Source organism: Myotis daubentonii, chromosome 7, assembly GCF_963259705.1.
Source record: "Myotis daubentonii chromosome 7, mMyoDau2.1, whole genome shotgun sequence".
NCBI lineage: Eukaryota > Metazoa > Chordata > Mammalia > Chiroptera > Vespertilionidae > Myotis > Myotis daubentonii.
The window spans coordinates 94,576,767-94,595,883 of NC_081846.1; the positions used below are offsets into that span (position 1 = coordinate 94,576,767).

General features: G+C 39.1%; 1 protein-coding gene across 1 annotated transcript in view; it reads right to left on the reverse strand.

Moving 5' to 3' along the window:
- Nucleotides 1–251: 251 nt before the first annotated feature.
- The window catches only part of POLR2D (RNA polymerase II subunit D), a 31,457-nt gene continuing 12,591 nt past the window's right edge, over nucleotides 252–19,117 (reverse strand). Inside the window, exons 3-4 of the mRNA XM_059704806.1 lie at nucleotides 15,166–15,261; nucleotides 252–7,770 (exon numbers count right to left, since the gene is read on the reverse strand). Of these exons, the coding sequence (XP_059560789.1) occupies nucleotides 7,692–7,770; nucleotides 15,166–15,261 (175 nt within the window). The 3' untranslated portion in view covers nucleotides 252–7,691. The remainder of the gene's footprint in view (nucleotides 7,771–15,165; nucleotides 15,262–19,117) is intronic.

Below are 19,117 nucleotides of genomic sequence, written 5' to 3' on the forward strand. Positions count from 1 at the left end.
ACACCTCTGCCCTTCCTATCAGGCTTTCTGGAGTCTATTTTCCGGTCTTGGTTATCATGGTTCTCTCCAGCTGGTCTTCAGTTGATTATTCAGAATTTTTTATTTTTATTTTTTTTGCATTTCAGTTGTAATTCCAGTTTGGTCCTGGGAGCATGTCTGTATAGCATCCACTGGCTCTGCCACCATTTTTAATCCTGGTGATGCATATTTTAGCATCATTTTACAGTTAGTGAAACTGAGTCTTAAAGAGATTAAGACAAAATATAGTGGGGTTTTTTTTTTAACATAAACATAATTACAGAACAAATGAAGAACATACAGCATGAACTTGAAATAACCAAATAGTCTGAAAGGGAAAATAAAAATATACTTAAAATTATAAAAGCAATAGAAACCATTATACAGATACTATGAAAAAAAGAACACAATGATTTGGAAAACACTAAATTGAAAATTATGAAATGGAAAACTGTAGTTAGAAAAAAGAAAGAAAGAAAAGCACCACTCAATGGATAGGCTGGGAGAGTGCAAATGAGGGGAGGGAGGGAGAAAGGGGAAGTGACTGTTAATCAGCACAAGGTTTCCTTTTGGAGTGATGGAATGTTCTAAAAGACTTCTGTGATGGTTGCACACCTCTATAAATATACCAAAGGCATTATTTTTATACGAGAGGCCTGGTACATGAATTTGTGCATGAGTAGGGTCCCAAGGTTGGGGAGGGGGAGATGCGATCTGTCCTCTGGGCAGGCAGTGGGATGCCCTTGCCGGCCCAGGATCCAGATCCATCCCATTGATATTCTTCCCAGTTCTCAGGAGCCACCTGGCGGCCGCTTTTATATCCTTTCTTCCTTGCAGAAAATCTAGGGAGGGGAAGCGACTGCAGTGCCCAAGGCCAACTTCCAGGAGAGGCTGAGGGCCACCCCCTCAGTGCATGAATTTTATGCACCAGGCCTCTAGTAAATTTATAATTCTTTACTCCCCACCCCAAATAGTAATGAAAGGGGCGTGGAAATTGATACCTGATATGAATTAAAGCATGCTCTAGTCATTTATTACTTAGGAGAGCAATTACTTTATTAAGACAATTCAATGCGAAATTTCAAGGTAATTTCTAAAAATATGTAGCAGGTATAACTTCCATAACTGTACAGGCAAGAAAATAACCCTCATTCAACTTTACTGAAAGACTAAAGGGAGAACATGATTAATATAGAAAAGCGTGGTAAATAGGGAGCATGTTTCCTTTTATTGGTCCCACTGAGGCTGCAGACTCTCAGAGCTTGCATCCTATTTTGTTTCTGTATCTTCAAGTGTATAGAACAGCCCTCATGCAAAAAAAAATAAAATAAAATAAATTGCTCATTAAGTGGCAATATGCTCATTAAATTTTGTACATTTTTATAAGAAAAATATCAAGTCATCCTAAATATTTGAAAATTAATTAGGGTCAACATTTACCCATTACTTTGGTAACTGGATGTAGTTTATTTCTATATCCATTGGACTTTTTAAAACTGGGATCAGTATTTTAAAATTTATTTTCAAATAAAAATCTTTATTGTGGAGATTATTAGTTATTCCCCCTTTTCCTCCCATTGTCCCCCTCCACCCAGTTCCCACCCCGCTCCAGACCTTGACCCTACTGTCTGTGTCCATAGGTAAGATCTTTTCTATATATACTTTTATTGATTTCAGAGAGGAAGGGGGAGGAGGGAGATAGAAACATCAATGATGAGAGAGAATCATCGATTAGCTGCCTCCCGCACACCCCCTACTGGGAATCGAACCCGCAACCTAGGCATCTGCCCTTGACCAGAATCAATACCCAGGACCCTTCAGTCCCAAGGCCGACGCTCTATCCACTGAGCTATAACCAGCCAGGGCTATAGATAAGATCTTTGGTTCTGAATGATGGCTGTTCTGTATTTTAGTTGTAATTTTGATGTGGTTGTGGCAGGCGTTTACCTATGCCGCCAACTTGGTTCTCTCCAAACATATCTCAAAGTTGTGGGGTTTTTTCTTAATAAAATAAACATCTTTGGGTGGGTGGAGGGAGGAGGGGGTAAAGGGCTGAGAAATGGTGATGGAAGGAGACTTGACTTGGGATAGTGAACACAGAATACAATATACAGATGTTATGCTATAGAACTGTATACCTTAAAGCTATATAATTTTATTAACCAATCTAACCCTAATAAATTCAATTTAAAAAAAAAACACATCTTCACTCTTTGCCTGTCTTTTCTCTTCCAAATTTTTGCTTTTAGTGATTTTACAGTTTTTCATTTTACATAATCATATCTTTCCATCTTTTTTATTTCCTCCATCACTAAATTGAGAAAGTATTATATATCAAATACCTCACAATTTTAGTTACCTTTGAATATGGAGAACTGTTAAGTTCTCTATTAGTAAGAATATATTTGGGACATGCATGACTCCAGTACAGTGTTAATATGGCTCAAGAGATAGTCTGAATTTAAAAGGACATCAGTCCCTGAATGTGCAAATATCCTGTTCCTGACCCACCTTTATTAGAATTACAAAATAAGAATACTGGAAGCCTTAAAAGATGATAAATCTTGGGGGTTTGTTTTGATGGCTTTTTTGTTTGATTTTGTTCACTCTCATCTGAGGATAGTTTTTCCACTGATTTTTTTTTTTAAGAGAGAGGTGGAGAGGGAGAGAGAGAAACATCCTTGTAAGAGGGACATATCGATTGATTGGTTGCCTCCTGCACACTTTCTGACCAGGGCTGGGGATTGAATCTGCAAGGGAGGTATGTGCCCTTGTCTGGGAAATGATCCTGCGATCATTTGGTGTGCAGGCTGACAAGGTAACCACTGCACAATGCCAGCAGCCAAGGCTTACATTTTTGCTTTTTAAATTCAACATACAAGTTATCAGCCTACTGAAAAGGCAAAATTAATTAGGAAAGAAGTTCTCACCAAAAGATGTTCATCACTTTTTTCAGTTTCTTTCACATAGCTTTCAAAATTTTGTCTGAGCATTACTAGAGAAAAGGTAGATTTTTAAAAACAGGACTTGTATTAGAAAAATTGAATTTAGAGATGTATAGTAAGTATAACTGTAGACTTCAGAAATTTGGGGACCAAATTTTGACTAATGGTCAGCTGTTATTACTGCAGCTCTTGTGAACATTGTTAATTTTGCTGAAATCCTCTTTGATTTCAATGGCCTCCAGAACATTTGTTTTGGGAGGTAAGTGTTCCGCTGTCCAATACACTAGGCCAGCCGTGGGCAAACTACGGCCCACGGGCCGGATCCGGCCCTTTTGAAATGAATAAAACTAAAAAAAAAAAAAAAAAAAAAAAAGACCGTACCCTTTTATGTAATGATGTTTACTTTGAATTTATATTAGTTCACACAAACACTCCATCCATGCAGCCCTAGCCAGTTTGGCTCAGTGGATGAAGCATCGGCCTGCGGACTGAAGAGTCCCAGGTTCGATTCTAGTCAAGGGCATGTACCTTGGTTGCAGGCATATCCCCAGTAGGGGGTGTGCGGGAGGCAGCTGATCGATGTTTCTCTCTCATTGATGTTTCTAAATCTCTATCCTTCTCCCTTCCTCTCTGTACAAAAACAATAAGATATATTTTAAAACAATTTTTAATCAGATCCTGTCATACTAGCCTTGAGTGTCCAGCAGTTATATGTGGCTAACAGCTGCCCTACTGAATAGTACACAGAATATTTGTCCCTTACAAAAGATTATGTTGGGCAACTTTTTGTCTTTCAAAATATCTTCAGGGCTGTTTCTCACCACCTCAACCCTCTCTAACGAGTCGTCTCCTCCAATTTTATTATTTCAGATACATTCTTAGTCTCCTTGCAGCTCCACATTGACCTTTTGGAAATGGGGCTGTGTTTTTCCTCAACATTTACTAACAAGTACCATGCACAGGGAAATGAGGCACACAGAACTTAAGTCTGAATGTTACTCCATGTTTGGTGACATACAGCAGCTGTCACCATGCATCCATTCTGCCTGTTGAGTCCCAAACTACTCTCCCACTGATGATGGAGAGAGACCCAGAACCACATTAGTGATCAAGGTCTGCTTTGGGCCTCCAACCTATCTGGGCTCATCTTTCATCATGGGGTTGCATATATGTATTTTTGTCCAGTCAGAGCTCCTTATAGCAACGTGAGGGCAGTAACCACATGTATTTCTTCAATATTTTTCACAAGTAAAATGTCATTTTACGTCATTAGTGTGATAATTGCTTGTATATAAAACTAAATTATATCAACATGGGTGATCATTGGCCCCAAACTATCCCCAGGTGAAATTTGAATATGAACTAAATATTGAATTATCAGAAAATTCTTGTCCATGTTCTGAAGTCCAATACTGAAAGCCAATTCTGAAAAGCACATGCTTAACTATTTCCATGAAGTGGGACCTATCTGCTTTCAAATGCTTTATAGCTAAAATATATTATAAAGAAAATATTACAAATGCTATGTTAAATGTAGGTGATGAACATACAGGTGATCAATGTTATAGTCTTTCAGCTTTTCTGTATGTCTAAAATTTTCCATAATGTAAAGTTGAAAAATATATATCACATTTTGTTTATCTATTGAGCAGCCTGTGGGCATTTGGACTGTTTGGCTATTATGACTAATACCACATTGATTACTCACATACACTTCTTTATGTGTAGGCTTCAATGGTTTTATAAGCTTAAAACATTAATGTTTTTAAAAAATGGGTTGTGGTCAGGCCCCATCCAGTAATGCTATTTTCAAGCCTCAAGTTTAATAAATTTCAATAAAACCAGAATGACTAGAATTTTCAGAAAAGGTTGTTCTGGTAGTTTTCTGGTGAAGTGAGAGCTAGACAACATGATATCTATTTGTTTTGTTTCAATGTGTCCCCGAATTCTGCTTTTGCAAATATAGTACAGAATAAGCCTAACAATGTTTCACAGATGATTACAGATTTTGCAGGGTCTCCTGATAACCAAACAGAGAGCTCCTGCCGGGACTGTAGAGGACAATGCCCAGAAGAATGTGTTCACTGGGTTTGAATACAGAACACAGCATGAGGTGGCTTTTATAAGAAGCTCCCTAGTATATTTTAAAAACTTGCTCCTAGTTATCTTACTACAATTAATTAGTACCTAACGATATGCCGCGCACTTTTCATCCTGTCCTACCTTCATGCAGCTCAGAGACTAAGTAAGTGGGCACCAGTGAAGGTGATGGTGCTGCACTGTTGTCGCCAGAGAGAACAGGCACCTGGCTCAAGTGCACTTTACATGTCTGTTCTATTCCACAGCGTGGTGCCAACCTGCTCATGTAACTGTCTCTTAAAAGGTAATTCTGGAGATTATAGGAATAAGCAACTTGGTTTGGTTTCCTAGTATGATACCAGTACCAGTTGATATGCTACCAAATTCTTGCACTACTTTCTATGATGCAAGCTGATTTATCACCTATTCCTGTTCATCTACTGAGCATAATAATAGCTAACATTTACTGGGACATAATATATGTCAGATACTGCCCTAACCGATTTGGCTCAGTGGATAGAGCATCAGCCTGCAGGCTGAAAGGTCCCAGGTTCGATTCCAGCCGAGGGCATGTACCGTGGTTGTAGGCACATCCCCAGTAGCGGGTGTGCAAGAGGCAGCTAATCAATGTTTCTCTCTCATCGATATTTCTATTTATCTCCTTTCCTCCCTGTAAAAAATCAATAAAATATATTTAAAATATACATATACATATATATTTATACACACACACACACACATATATGTGTCAGATACTAATGGGCTGCTTTTAATATTTTCTCATTTGATCTTCTCAAAACTATAGAGCAAAAAGATACTATTTTCCACATTTCACAACTGAGAACACTGGTGAGCTAAAAGAAGTGAAGTTGTCTAAAGATGAAAACATTACTTCAACTTTTATAAATTGAAGAATAATTGTCATTTTCTTCTTGAATATATATTTTTTGCTTTTAGAGAGAAAGAAAGGAGAGATAGAAACATCAATGAGAGAAACATCAATCAGCCACCTCCTGCATACCCCCTCCTACTGAGAACTCACCAGCAACCCCGTAGTGCATGGGATGACACTCAATCCACTCAACCACACCAGCCAGGCTATCATTTCCTTTAAATATTAATAAGAATACTGGTGACAAAACCATGTCATTTAAGAATTTATAAAAATAAAAACATTTTATTTTTGTCTTAGTCAGCAGCTAATATAAAACTATGTTGACCTTTAAAGCCAACTTTGTTCTTTCCTCAAACTCTTTTTAAAGAAATATGTTTTTACTGACTCCAGAGAGGAAGAGAAAGGGAGAGACAGAAACATCTATGATGAGAGAGAATCATAGATGTTTCTATGTTCTCTTGACTGGAATCAAACCCGGGACCCTTCAGTCCGCACGCCAACACTCTATCCACTGAGACAAACCAGCTAGGACCTCAACCTCTTTCTTGAATCATGAATTCATTTGGAGGCAGCAACAAGAAAATCCCAAATTGTGAAGAAAACAGGCATATTTCCCTTCATAAAAATCAAAGCTAAAATGTTTAGGTCTTAAAAATGTTTCACTGTAGTGTTTCAGGACGAGGCAGATTCCGTCCGTTCAGAACACCCCATTAGGAAACACCTGTGGCCAAGAACCCAGCCAGAGGTTTGGATGGGATGCCATATACAAGGAAATTTCAAAGTGTTGCCCTAGCTGGTTTTGCTCAGTGGATAGAGCGTTGGCCTATGGACCAAAGGGTCCCAGGTTCGATTCCATCAAGGGCATGTACGTCGGTTGCAGGATATTTCCTGGCCCAGGCCCTGGTCAGGGCATGTGCAGGAGGCAACCAATCTATGTGTTTCTCTCACATCGATATTTCTTGTCTTTCCCTCTTTCTGAAAATCAGTGGAAAAATATCCTCAGGTGAGGATTAAAAAAACAAACAAAAACCCAGTGTTGAGACCTTCATGTATGGCATGAAGAAAAAAAATCTTAGTTTGGGAGTGACAAGTTGAGTACATTAGGATCACTTACTCCAAAACTACATTCTGCAACAGTGCAAGGAAAAAGGCCACGTGCCCTCTATCTCAAAGCTACGGGCTCCACACACTCAGCACAGTGATCCTCCAATGAAACTGCTTTCCACAGTGAACTTCCTCCTGTCTCCTGGTTAAGCACAATAATGTCAAGGCTCTCTCTGTTAATCAACACCACCATCCTATCTTCAAGAATTTCAAACACTGATATAGGTCTGGCTTAATTCTTCCTTGTGCATTTAAATAAAACCGTTGTTTACCATTCCGGTTTTATATGCTCTACTATAGTTACAAAACTTATAAACACATTGAAATCAAAACATGAAATATAAGGAATAAAAAATAACACAGGGGGCAAAATCCATGGTATGAGGTATTCAACACCATAGTTTATATGCACATCACCCCACCTCACCCACTCCAGAGGTGAGCTCAGGAAGCCAGCAAGCAGCACCGCAAGGCCTCTCCAAGACTCCGTGGTCGTCAAAGATCTAACAGCCAAGTCTTAAACAGCAACCCAAACCAAGACCCAGCGGAGTTGCTGTCCCCAGTGTCCCCAGTGTCTTCTGGGATAGAGTTTCAGGTCCCGGGAGACGGGTGCCACGCTGGGGCTCCCTCAGCAGCAGTGATGCTGGAGGCTAATACTGGAAGCTGCGCTTGGTCTGGATGTCATCGAGGATCTGCTGCAGCTCCTCGTCCTCAAATCGCCCCTCCAGACTGCAAGGAAACAAACAGCAATGAGTGTCTCCGCGGCTGACAATGTTACCACACTCACGCTAACTCAGGCCCACTTCTCCATTTATCCCGAAAAACTTTTACCTTTCAATCTTTATTTCTTTCCTTTCTTTTTAAAAACATTATGAAGTGTTTAAAAACATATAAAAGGTATAGGAAATAAGGTAACCTTAATAGTTATCCTTAATTGATTTAGATTTAATAAACATAACAGGACCGACCTGATGACTGCATACTTTCCTTCCTTCCCCAGAAGTGACCATTATCCTACATTTGGTATTTATCATCCTATAAGTATTTTTTTAAAAATATATATTTTATTGATTTTTTACAGAGAGGAAGGGAGAGAGATAGAGAGTTAGAAACATCGACGAGAGAGAAACATCGATCAGCTGCCTCCTGCACACCTCCTACTGGGGATGTGCCCGCAACCCAGGTAACATGCCCTTGACGGGAATCGAACCCAGGACCCCTCAGTCTGCAGGCCGACGCTCTATCCGCTAAGCCAAACCGGCTTCGGCCCTATAAGTATTTTTGTGCTAACATTATGTACATGTAAACATATCTATAAGAAATACCAGCACTGTAAACTTCATAAGAAAAACCACCATACTGTACATATCTTTCTGCCATTTTTTGGCTCAAAATTCATTCTGGCATGTGTTGACATTATTCCATGTTGTTCTAGTTCATTTTCTCACTGCTATATAATGCACACCGTCTGGTGAAATGATGTATTTGTAGTCTCTCTTTTTTTAAATGTTTGTTGAAACTATTACATATGTCCCTCTTTTCCCACCATTGACCCCTTCTAACCCAACCCCACCCACCGCCCCAGGCCTTTACCACCCTATTGTCTGTGTCCATGGGTTATGTATACATTTTTGGTTGATAACTTGCCACACACCCTATCCTCCATGCCATCTAAGGTTCCAGTCTGTTCCATGCTTCCTGGGATCTATTCTGTTCATCAGTTTATTTTTGTTCGTTAGATTCCACATATGAGTGAGATCATGTGATACTTGTCTTTCTCTGACTGGCTTATTTTGCTTAGCATTATACTCTCCAGGTCCTTCCATGCTGTCTCAAAATATAAGAGATCCTTCTATTTTACTGTTGCATAGTACTAGGTGTACCGGTTACTAATGCAGATTTTTTTCAATAGATGGAGTTACACATATGTTAATATATATGTGATTTGGTATGTATGCTATTTTGTTGTATTGACAACAAGTTTCAAAACTTCGTATGTCAAATTTTCTGAAGGTGTTAACATCATAGATATTTTTACGAATTTCGTGCCAAAAAAAGAGCATTTGCGGGAAGTTTTAATTCACTACCTTATTTTGAAGAAAAGTGCTGCTGAAAGTTATCTTATACTTCCTAATAAGTGGTAGCACTGAGTTAAGTGGCAGTTCCATATTTAATTTTTTGAATAAACTTCATACTGTCTTCTACAATGCTGTACCTGTCTGCACTCCCACCAGCAGTGTACGAGGGTCCTCTTTTCTCCACGTCCTTGCCAACACTTGTCATGTGTTGACTTGATGGTAGGCATTCTGACAGGTGTGAGGTAATACCTCATTGTTGTTTTCATTTGCATCTGTGATGATCAATGACTTTCAGCATTTTTTTCATATGTCTCTTGGCCATCTGTATGTCCACTTTGGAGAAGTGTCTATTTAGATCTTTTGCCCATTTCATAATTGGATTTTTTTTTGTCTTCGTTTTGTTCAGTTGTATGAGTTGCTTATATATATATTTTGGATATTAACCCTTTATCAGATGTATCATAGCCAAATATGTTCTCCCATACAGTGGTCTCCCTTTTCATTTTGTGGTTTATTTTGCTGTGCAGCAGCTTTTGACATTGTCTGATTTATTTTCTCCTTAGTGTCCTTTGCCCTATGATATATATCTGTAAACATATTGCTACGAGAAATGTCTGAAATTTTGCTGTCTATGGTTTCTTCTAGGATTTTTTTGGTTCCACAACTTACGTTTAAGTTTTTATCCACTTTTAGTTTATTCTTGTATATGGAATAATTTGGAGGCCTACTTTCATTTTTTTGCATGTATCTGTCCAACTTTCCCAACATCATTTATTGAAGAGACTGTCTTGACTCCATTGTATGCTCTTGCCTCCTTTGTTAAATATTGAGCATAATGGCTTGGGTCAACTTCTGGGGTCTCCATTGCATTCTATTGATCTATATGCCAATTCTTGTGCCAGTACCAGGTTGTTTGATAATTGGTGGCTTTGTACTACAACTTGATATCTGCCATTGTGACCCCTCCAACTTTGTTCTTCTTTCTCAAGACTACGGGGGATGCCCTAGCCTGTTTGGCTCATCGGATAGAGCATCGGCCAGTGGACCAAAGGGGCCCCGGTTAGATTCCAGTCAAGGGCATGTACCTCGGCTGCTGGCCCCTCTCCAGCCAGGGCCCTGGTCAGGGCTCATGCAGAGGAAAGCAGTTGATGTGTTTCTCTCACATCAATATTTCTGTCTTCCCTCTTTCGTCTACTCTCTCTAAAAAAAAAAAAATGGAGAAACATCCTAAGGGGTAGGATTAAAAATAAATTCATTAAAAAAGATTCCTGGGGATATTAAGGGTCATTTTTGGTTCCATATAAATTTTTGGACTACTTGTCCTAGATCTGTGAAATATGGTGTTGGTATTTTAATGGGGATTGTATTGAATCTGTAGATAGCCTTGGATAGTATGGACATTTAAATGACGTTAATTTTACCAATCCAAGAAAATGGTGCATCACGGTATATTCTTCCACTTGTTTATTTCTTCCTTTATCTTTTTTTCCAATGTCCTGTAGTTTTCCGAGTACAAGTCTTTTACCATCTCCTTAAATTTTTTCCAAAGTATGTTTATTTGTTGTAATAGTAAATGGGATTGTTTGTGTATGTTCTTTCTGGGGATTCATTATTGTTGTATAAAAATGCCATCGATTTTTGGTGGTTGATTTTGATCCTGCTACAATGGTGAATCTATTTATTAAATCTAGTAGTTTTTTGTTGGAGTCTTTAGGGTATTTTATGTACAGTATCATGTCATTGGCAAATAATTAGTTTTACTGCCTCCTTTCCAATTTGGACGCCTTTTATTTCTTCTTGTCTAATCACTGTGGCTAGGATTTCCAGTACTATGTTGAATAGGAGTGTTAAAAACGGATATTCCTGTCTTGTTCCTGTTCTTAGGGTAAATGGATTTAGTTTCTGCCATTAGAGTATAATATTCACTGTATGTTTGTCATATATGGCCTTTATCATGTTGAGATATGCTCCTTCAATTCCCATTTCCCTGAGTTTTTATAAAAAAATGGGTGTTGGATTTTACTGAATGCTTTTTCTGCGTCTATTGACATAATCAGGAGATTGTGTCTTTCAATTTGTTTATGTGATGTATCACATTTATTGATTTGTGAATATTTTATCAGCCTTGCATCCCTGGAATAAATCCAACTTGGTCATGGTATATGACCTTTTAATATATTGCTGGATCCAATTTGCTAATATTTTGTTGAGGATTTTAGCATTTAAGTCGATCAAGGATATTGACCTGTAAATCTTTCTCTTTGTAGTCTTTACCTGGTTTTTGAATGAAGATAATGCTGGCCTCATAAAAAGAGCTTGGAAATGTTTCCTCTTCTTAGATTTTTTGGAATAGTTTGAGGAGGGTAGGTGTTAGTTCTTCTTTGAATGTTTGGTAAAACTCCCCTGTGAAGTGATCAAATCAGGGCGTATGGTTGCTGGTGGGTTGTTTTAAATTTACTGCTTCTACTTATTCAGTTGTTTTTGGTCTGTTCAGGTTTTCTGATTCTTCCTGATTCAGTTTTAGGTGTTTGTATTTTTCTAGGAACTTGTCCATTTCATCCACATTGTCCAGCTGGTTCGCATATAGTTGTTCAAAGTATTTTCTTATAATGCTTTGTAGTTCTGTGCTGTCAGCTGTTACTTCTCCACTTTCATTTCTGATTTTATTTTTTGGGGTCCTATCTGTTTTTTGATGAGTCTGGCTAAGGATTCATCAATCTTGTCTATCTTTTCAAAGAACCAGCTCTTGGTTTCATTGATTTTTCTTTCTTTCTTTTTTTTTTTTTTAGGTCTCCATGTTATTTATTTCTCTAATATTTATTCTTTCTTAAAAAGAATTTCTTCTACTTACTCGTCTTGTTGTTCTAATTGTTTAAGTTACAGGGTTAAATAGCTTATTAGTAATTATTCTTGTTTTCTTGAGGTAAGCCTGTAGTGCTATGAAATTCCCTCAGAGCTGATTTTTCTGTGTCCCAGAGACTTGGGGTTGTTGTGTGCTCATTTTAATTTGTTTCCAGGAAGTTTTGTATTTCAGTGGTAAGCTATTCATTGCTTAATGACATCCTATTTAGCCTCTGTGTGTTTGAGTGTTTTTACTGTAGTAATTTCATCCCATTGTAATCCGAGAAGATGCTTGATATTATTTCAATTTTCTTGAACTTGCAGAGACGTGTTTTGTATCCTAACATGTAGTCTATCTTTGTGAATGACCCATGTGCACTAGAGAATGTATATTCAGCAGCTTTGAGGTGAAATGTCTATAAATGTCAATTAAATCGATCTGATTCAGTGTGTCTTTCAGAGTCACTCTTTCCTTGTTAATTTTTTTTCTGGAAGATCTATCCAGTGAAATCAGTGGACTGACTGTATTGTTGACAATCTCTCCCCTTAAAGTCCTCTAGAAGTTTTTTAGATATTTGTGTGCTCCTATATTGGGGGCATAAATGTTTAGCAGGGTTATATCCTACTGTTGGATCGATCCCTTTAGTATTATGTAATGACCTTTGTTTTCTCTTGTGATGGCCTTCATTTTGAAATCTATACTGTCAGATATGAGTACTGCTAACCCAGCTTTTTCTTTTTTTCGTTTCCATTTGCATGGAAAAAATTTTCCATCCCTTCACTCTCATATTGTGTGAGTTCTTTGTTTTGAAGTGGGTCTCTTGTAGACATCATATAGTTGGGTCATGTTTTCTTATCCATTCAATTACCCTATGCCTTTTGACTCGAGCATTTAATCCATTCATATTTAAGATTATTATTGACTGGAGGCCCAGTGCACGAAAGTCATGAATGGGTAGAGTCCCTAGGGGCTGCCGGTGGGGCCTCCCTTCCCCAGGCTGCCTGCTGCTGCAGCCACCCAGGGTGGGGCTGGCCAGGGGGAGGGGCCACAGGAGATTGGCTGGCCGGCCCCGCCCCACCCCCTGGTTGAACAAATTGCATATTAGGCTTTTATTATATAGTATAGGTACTTATTTATTGCAATTTTACTTCTGTAGGCCTATGTCTATTTATTATTATTATTACAGCAGTCCTTTTAGCATTTCTTGTAGTGCTGATTTGGTGGTGAAAAATACCTTTAGCCTTTATTGTCAAGGAAGATCTTTATTTCACCATCTATTTCAAATGATAGCTTTGCTGGATACAGTAATCTTTGTTTCAGATTCTTGCTTTTCATTACTTGGAGTACTTCATGACACTCCCTTCTGGACTGTAGACTTTCTGATGAGAAATTAACTGTCACACTTATGGGAGCTCCCTTGTAAGTAACAAATTGCTTTTCTCTTGCTGCCTTAATTCCATTTTTAATTTTTGACATTTTAATTATGATGTGTCTGGGCATGGGCCTGTTTGGGTTCTTCTAGCTTGGGACTCTTTTTGCCTCCTGAACTTGTGTGACATTTTTCTTCATCAGGTTATGGAAGTTTTCTACCATTATTTCTTCAAACATGTTCTCTATCCCTTGCTCACTTTCTTGCTCTTATGGCTCACCTATTATGCAAACATTCTTGTTTCATGTTGCCCCCACAGCTCCGTTAAGCTGTCCTATTTTTTTTCTTTCGGTTTTCTGATTGTGTTATTTTTTCTACCCTATCTTCTAATTCACTGATCTGATCCTTGGCTCCCCCTATTCTGCTGTATATTCCTTCCATTCCATTGTGCTCTTTTTTAGTGTTATGTCATTCTTCATATTTACTATTTCTTTTTTCATGATCTTTAGCATCTTTGCCATCATTATTCTAAACTCTATGTTTGAAAAATTTCTTATCTCCATTTCATTTAGCTTTTCTTCTATCCACTGAGCCAAACCGGTTTCGGCTAGCTTTTCTTCTAGATAATTCTCTTCTTTCATTTGGGGGTGGTTTGTGTCTCCCCGTTTGGGTTTAGGACTATGTATTAGCTATATCTACTATGCCTCCCAATCTCTAGTGCAGGACAGTGTCAAATGCTATTTCTTCCTCATTAGCTCAGACCAGACTCAAAGCCTCCAGAGACCTGCCTCTGCCTGCAGACTGATTGGATTCAGTCTTGAGTAGCCTCAAGCAATCATCCACAGGTTGGGGGAGAGGTTTCCCAACTGGGTGAGGGAACTGCTTCTGCCTGGAGGCTAATTGTTGTTCTCAGTTCTCAATGGGCCTCAGAAACTACAGAGGATGGGGCAAGGGGTTTCCCAATGGGGTGGGTCAACTGTCTCCCCCCGCCCCCAGGCAAAAGCCACCTGGATAGCAAAGGTCTGCCTAAGAAAGATGTCCTCCACAGCATGAGGGTACAACTCATCACAGGAAACCAGGGTGTCTGCCTCCTGAGCTCTAATCCAGAGCCCCCACATCTCTAGTCCACTCTGCCCTCCCTCTGCAGGAGCCCAATGTGAGTGGCTGCACACAAAATTTTGTGTATTGGACCTTTAAGAGGGTGCCTGCATTTCTAGCTCTCTCTCCCTGGCATACTATAACACTGCTGCTTTTCACAGCCAGTTACGTGGGCACCTTTCTCAGTTCTGGTGCTCTCTGCTGGGGGCCCAGCTTTGGGTTTAGACCCCAGAGCTCTCAGTGGCAACCCCTAGGGCTGAGATATGTCTCCGGACCTTCAGTTGCTTTCTGTGAGAGCTCTTCTTACCAGTCTCTATATCTATCCAGTCTCTAGTTGGCCTATACACTGATGTGATGTTTTTGCTATCACTAACACACACCAATATACCCTGGAATACACATCTACTTCTAAACCAATGAGTGGGTCTGAAGGCATCTATTCAGGAATAAATTTTGGGGTCATGAGGTATATTCACCTTTACCTATATTAGATGTGGCCAAATTGCTCTCCAAAGTGACTGTACTAATTTGCACCCCATCAGTGTTTGAGAGTTTCAGCTATTCCACACTTCTGCTAACAATGGGTTTGCTACAAAATCATCATTCTCACACTGTTAAAAGAGTCCCTCTCAATGTTTATGTCTATCCAGATTTTAAATGCACACACTTTTTAGACAGTAATTCCAGTTGTAGGAACATATACAAAACACATCAAATTTATCATACCCAGTACTAACCTTGGGATGAGAGCCTTGGACTCCTCAGCAGTCTCTGGACAAAGGTTAGCCAAACAGGCCAATTCAAACTTATGAAGCTTTTTCTGGAGCAACAAGCTGATCATCAGGAAGAAAATCATAACAAAACATAATCAAAGAGTGCTGAATAGGAAATGGGAATCAAATGAAGCAAGAAAGAGAAAAAGTAAAGCACTTGCAATCTTTCCATAATGGTTAGGGCAGTTGCAAAATCCTACTTTCAAATTACTTCTTGGTCCTATTCCTGGAGAACAGGAAGTTACAACAAAATGAAGGAAACAATGAAAGTTAAGAAATCACATTCAGGCAGAGAAGCCCTGCTACTGCAACTTCTGAAAAACGACAATATGCCTCAAGGAGTATGCAATGTTTCCCCAGCGATTTATTTTGTTGCCCTCTGCTCTTCTTACCACTCTTCCTTGCTTCCTTCGTTACTAATTTTGTCAAACACATGATATTAGATGCCTCCAATCTATTAGGTGTTTGACTTGGAGAAAATTCTAATTTATCAAAATAAATGAATAAATGCAGGCATACCTTACTTTGTACAAATATATATGTAAACTGCATCTTATTTTAAACTAGAGTCCCACTGCACAACATTCATGTACTGGGGGGGAGGGGGATGTCCCTCAACATGGCCTGCGCCCTCTCACAGTCCAGGACACCCGAGGGGTCCTTAGTGCTGCTGGGGAGGCAGGAGAGGCTCCCACCAATGCCGCTGTGCTCGCCAGCTGTGAGCCCAGCTTCTGGCTGAGTGGTGCTCCCCCTGTGGGAGTGCACTGACCACTAGCAGGCAGCTCCTGCGTTGAGCGTCTGGCCCCTGGTAGTCAGTGTGTGTCATAGCAATCGGTTGTGCCGCCATTCACTCAATTTGCATATTTGCCTTGTATTTTATAGGATGACAAACTGTATAAAACAACAGCGAATGCCCTGACTGCTCTGCTCAGTGGTTAGAGCGTTGGTCTACGCACCAAAATGTCAAAGATTCAATCACAGGTCAAGGGTACATATCTGGGCTGCAGGTTCAATCCCCAGCCCAGGTCAAGTCCACGTGGGGGGCAACCAATCTATGTCGCTCTCATATCAGTGCTTCTCTGTAAAAACTACTAAAAAATCTTTAAAAAAAATTTTCTTTTAAATATATTTTTATTGATTTCACAGAGAAAAGGAGAGGGAGAGAGACAGAAACATCAATGATAAGAGAGAATCATTAATCGGCTGCCTCCTGCACACTCCACATCATGGATTGAGCCTGCAACCCAGGCAATGTGTCCTGACTGGGAATTGAACTGTGACCTCCTGGTTCATTTTTTTTTTTTAATTTTTTTTTAATTTATTTATTTATTTTTTATTATTATTAGTTAAGGTATTAGAAATGTGTCCTCATCCCCCCCATTAACCCCCAAACCTCCTGGTTCATTAAATAGACACTCAAACATAGGGCCATGCTGGCCAGGCCCAATAAAAAATCTTTTAAAAGAATAAATAAAAATAAAATAGAGCTCATCAATGGTAAATGTGGTTTCAAAGAAAACTTTAATTATCTGTTCAGAAACAAAACACTCTGTTTATCACTCTATTACAAGCATATTAATGTACAAAATTTAGAAAATACAGAAAGGCAAAAAAAAAAGCATGACCTACCCATATTACCACATAAACAAATATCAACATATAATCTTAGTATAATAGCATTCTAGACATTTTTCTATGTTTCAGAATATAAACTCAGACATTCTATTAGTAACTTTTTGTCACTTGAAGCTATTTTCATTTTGTAAAGAAAATACAGTAAATTTTACTTAAGTTTATAAAGAGGTTCATAATGTTTTCAAATGAGCACATACTCATTTACAAACAATACCAAAAAAGTATCAATAGCCCTGGCCTTTTGCTCAGTGGTTAGAACCTCAGCCTGTAGACCAAAGGGTCTTGGGTTCAATTCCTGGTCAAGGGTACGCAACTTGATTGCAGGCTCAGTGTGTGAGTGGGAGGCAACCAATTGATGTGTCTCTAACACATACATGTTTTCCTCTCCCTCTCCACCATCACGTCCACTCTCTCTAAAAACCAATAAAAAAATTATCCTCAGTCTTTGGATGAGGATTAAAAAAATAGTATCACCCTGGCTGGTTTGGCTCAGTGGAGTCAGCCTGTGGACTGAAGGGGCCTGGGTTCGATTCGTCAAGGGCACATGCCCGGGTTGTGGGCTTGGTCCCAAGTAGGGTACATGTAGGAGGCAGCTAATCAGTGATTCTATCTTACCATTGATGTTTCTATCTCTCTCTCCCTCTCCCTTCTTATCTGAAATCAATAAAAATATATATATTTTTAAAAGTATCAGTAATGTAAAATAATGTAAAATTCTTCCCAGAAATAACCAGTATTAATATTTTCATAGCCCAGCCAGCATAGCTCAGTGGTTGAGCATTGACCTATGAACTAAAAGGTAACAGGTTCCATTCTCAGTCAGGGCACATGTCTGGGTTTGGGGCTCCATCCCCAGTAGGAGGCATGGAGAACACAGCTGATCAATGATTCCTCCCATCAATGTTTCTATCTCTATCTCCCTCTCTCTTACTCTCTGAAATCAACACAAATATATTTTTTAAATTATAAAAAGGAATCCTAACATGTTATACCAAAATGGCCATTTTTCTTTTCTTGATCCTCACTAGAGGGTATTTTTTCCATTGCTTTATAGAGAGATTGGAGGAGGGAAGGGGGAGGAGGGAGGGATGGAAGAGGTTGAGAGAGAAACATCAATGTGAGAGAGACACATTGACTGGTTTCCTTTGACAGATGACCCTTTGAGCAGTGGTTCTCAACCTATGGGTTGCGACCCCTTTGGCAGTCGAACAACCCTTTCACAGGAGTCGCCTAAGACCATCCTGCATATCAGATATTTACATTACGATTCGTAACAGTAGCAACATTACAGTTATGAAGTAGCAAGGAAAATAATTTTATGGTTGGATCACAACATGAGGAACTGTATTTAAACGGCCAGAAGGTTGAGAACCATTGTCTTAGAGGCATAGGTAGTGAACCTGAAACCCAGGCAAATACCCTGACCAGGAATTGAACCCCTCCCTCCTGGTTTATAGGTCGACGCTCAGCAACTGAACCACACCAGCCAGGCACAACTGGCCATTTTTCACTCGACAACATAGTAACTGTTTTCCATGTTAGTACACACGTGACTACACATTCCACTGAAAAGTTGAGCCATAACTTATACATCAAATTTCCTCTTGTTGAACATTTCATTTGTTTCCAATGCTTTTTGAACATTATTTTAATGAACACTTGTTTGTGTAGTTGATTGCTGTGTGTTTTAAAAATAAATTCCTGCGGAAACCGGTTTGGCTCAATGGATAGAGCGTCGGCCTGCGGACTGAGGGGTCCCAGGTTCGATTCCGGTCAAGGGCATGTACGTTGGTTGCGGGCACATCCCCAGCAGGAGATGTGCAGGAGGCAGCTGATCGATGTTTCTCTCTCATCGATGTTTCTGGCTCTCTATCTCTCTCCCTTCCTCTCTGTAAAAAATCAATAAAATATATTTAAAAATAAATAAATAAAATAAAATAAATTCCTGGCAGTAGGATTATTCAAAGGATAAGACTGTCTAAAGGCTTCTGAGAGACATGCCCCTTACAAGGGCTTTACCAATATATGCTCTCACCAGCAATTAATGACAGTGCCCATTTCTCCTACCTGTTACACTAGGATTCCCATTCTTTTTAATCTTTTCTAAGTCTACTTAGCTATTTCACCATTTCTTTGATTTCCTTAAATATGACCATTATTTCATGTGAACTAGTCATTTAAAGTTCTGATATAAATCAAGCCATTTTTATGAACTGGGTATCATCTAAGGATATCAATCCTTCCTCACTTTATTCACACTTACATTTTACACATGGCATTT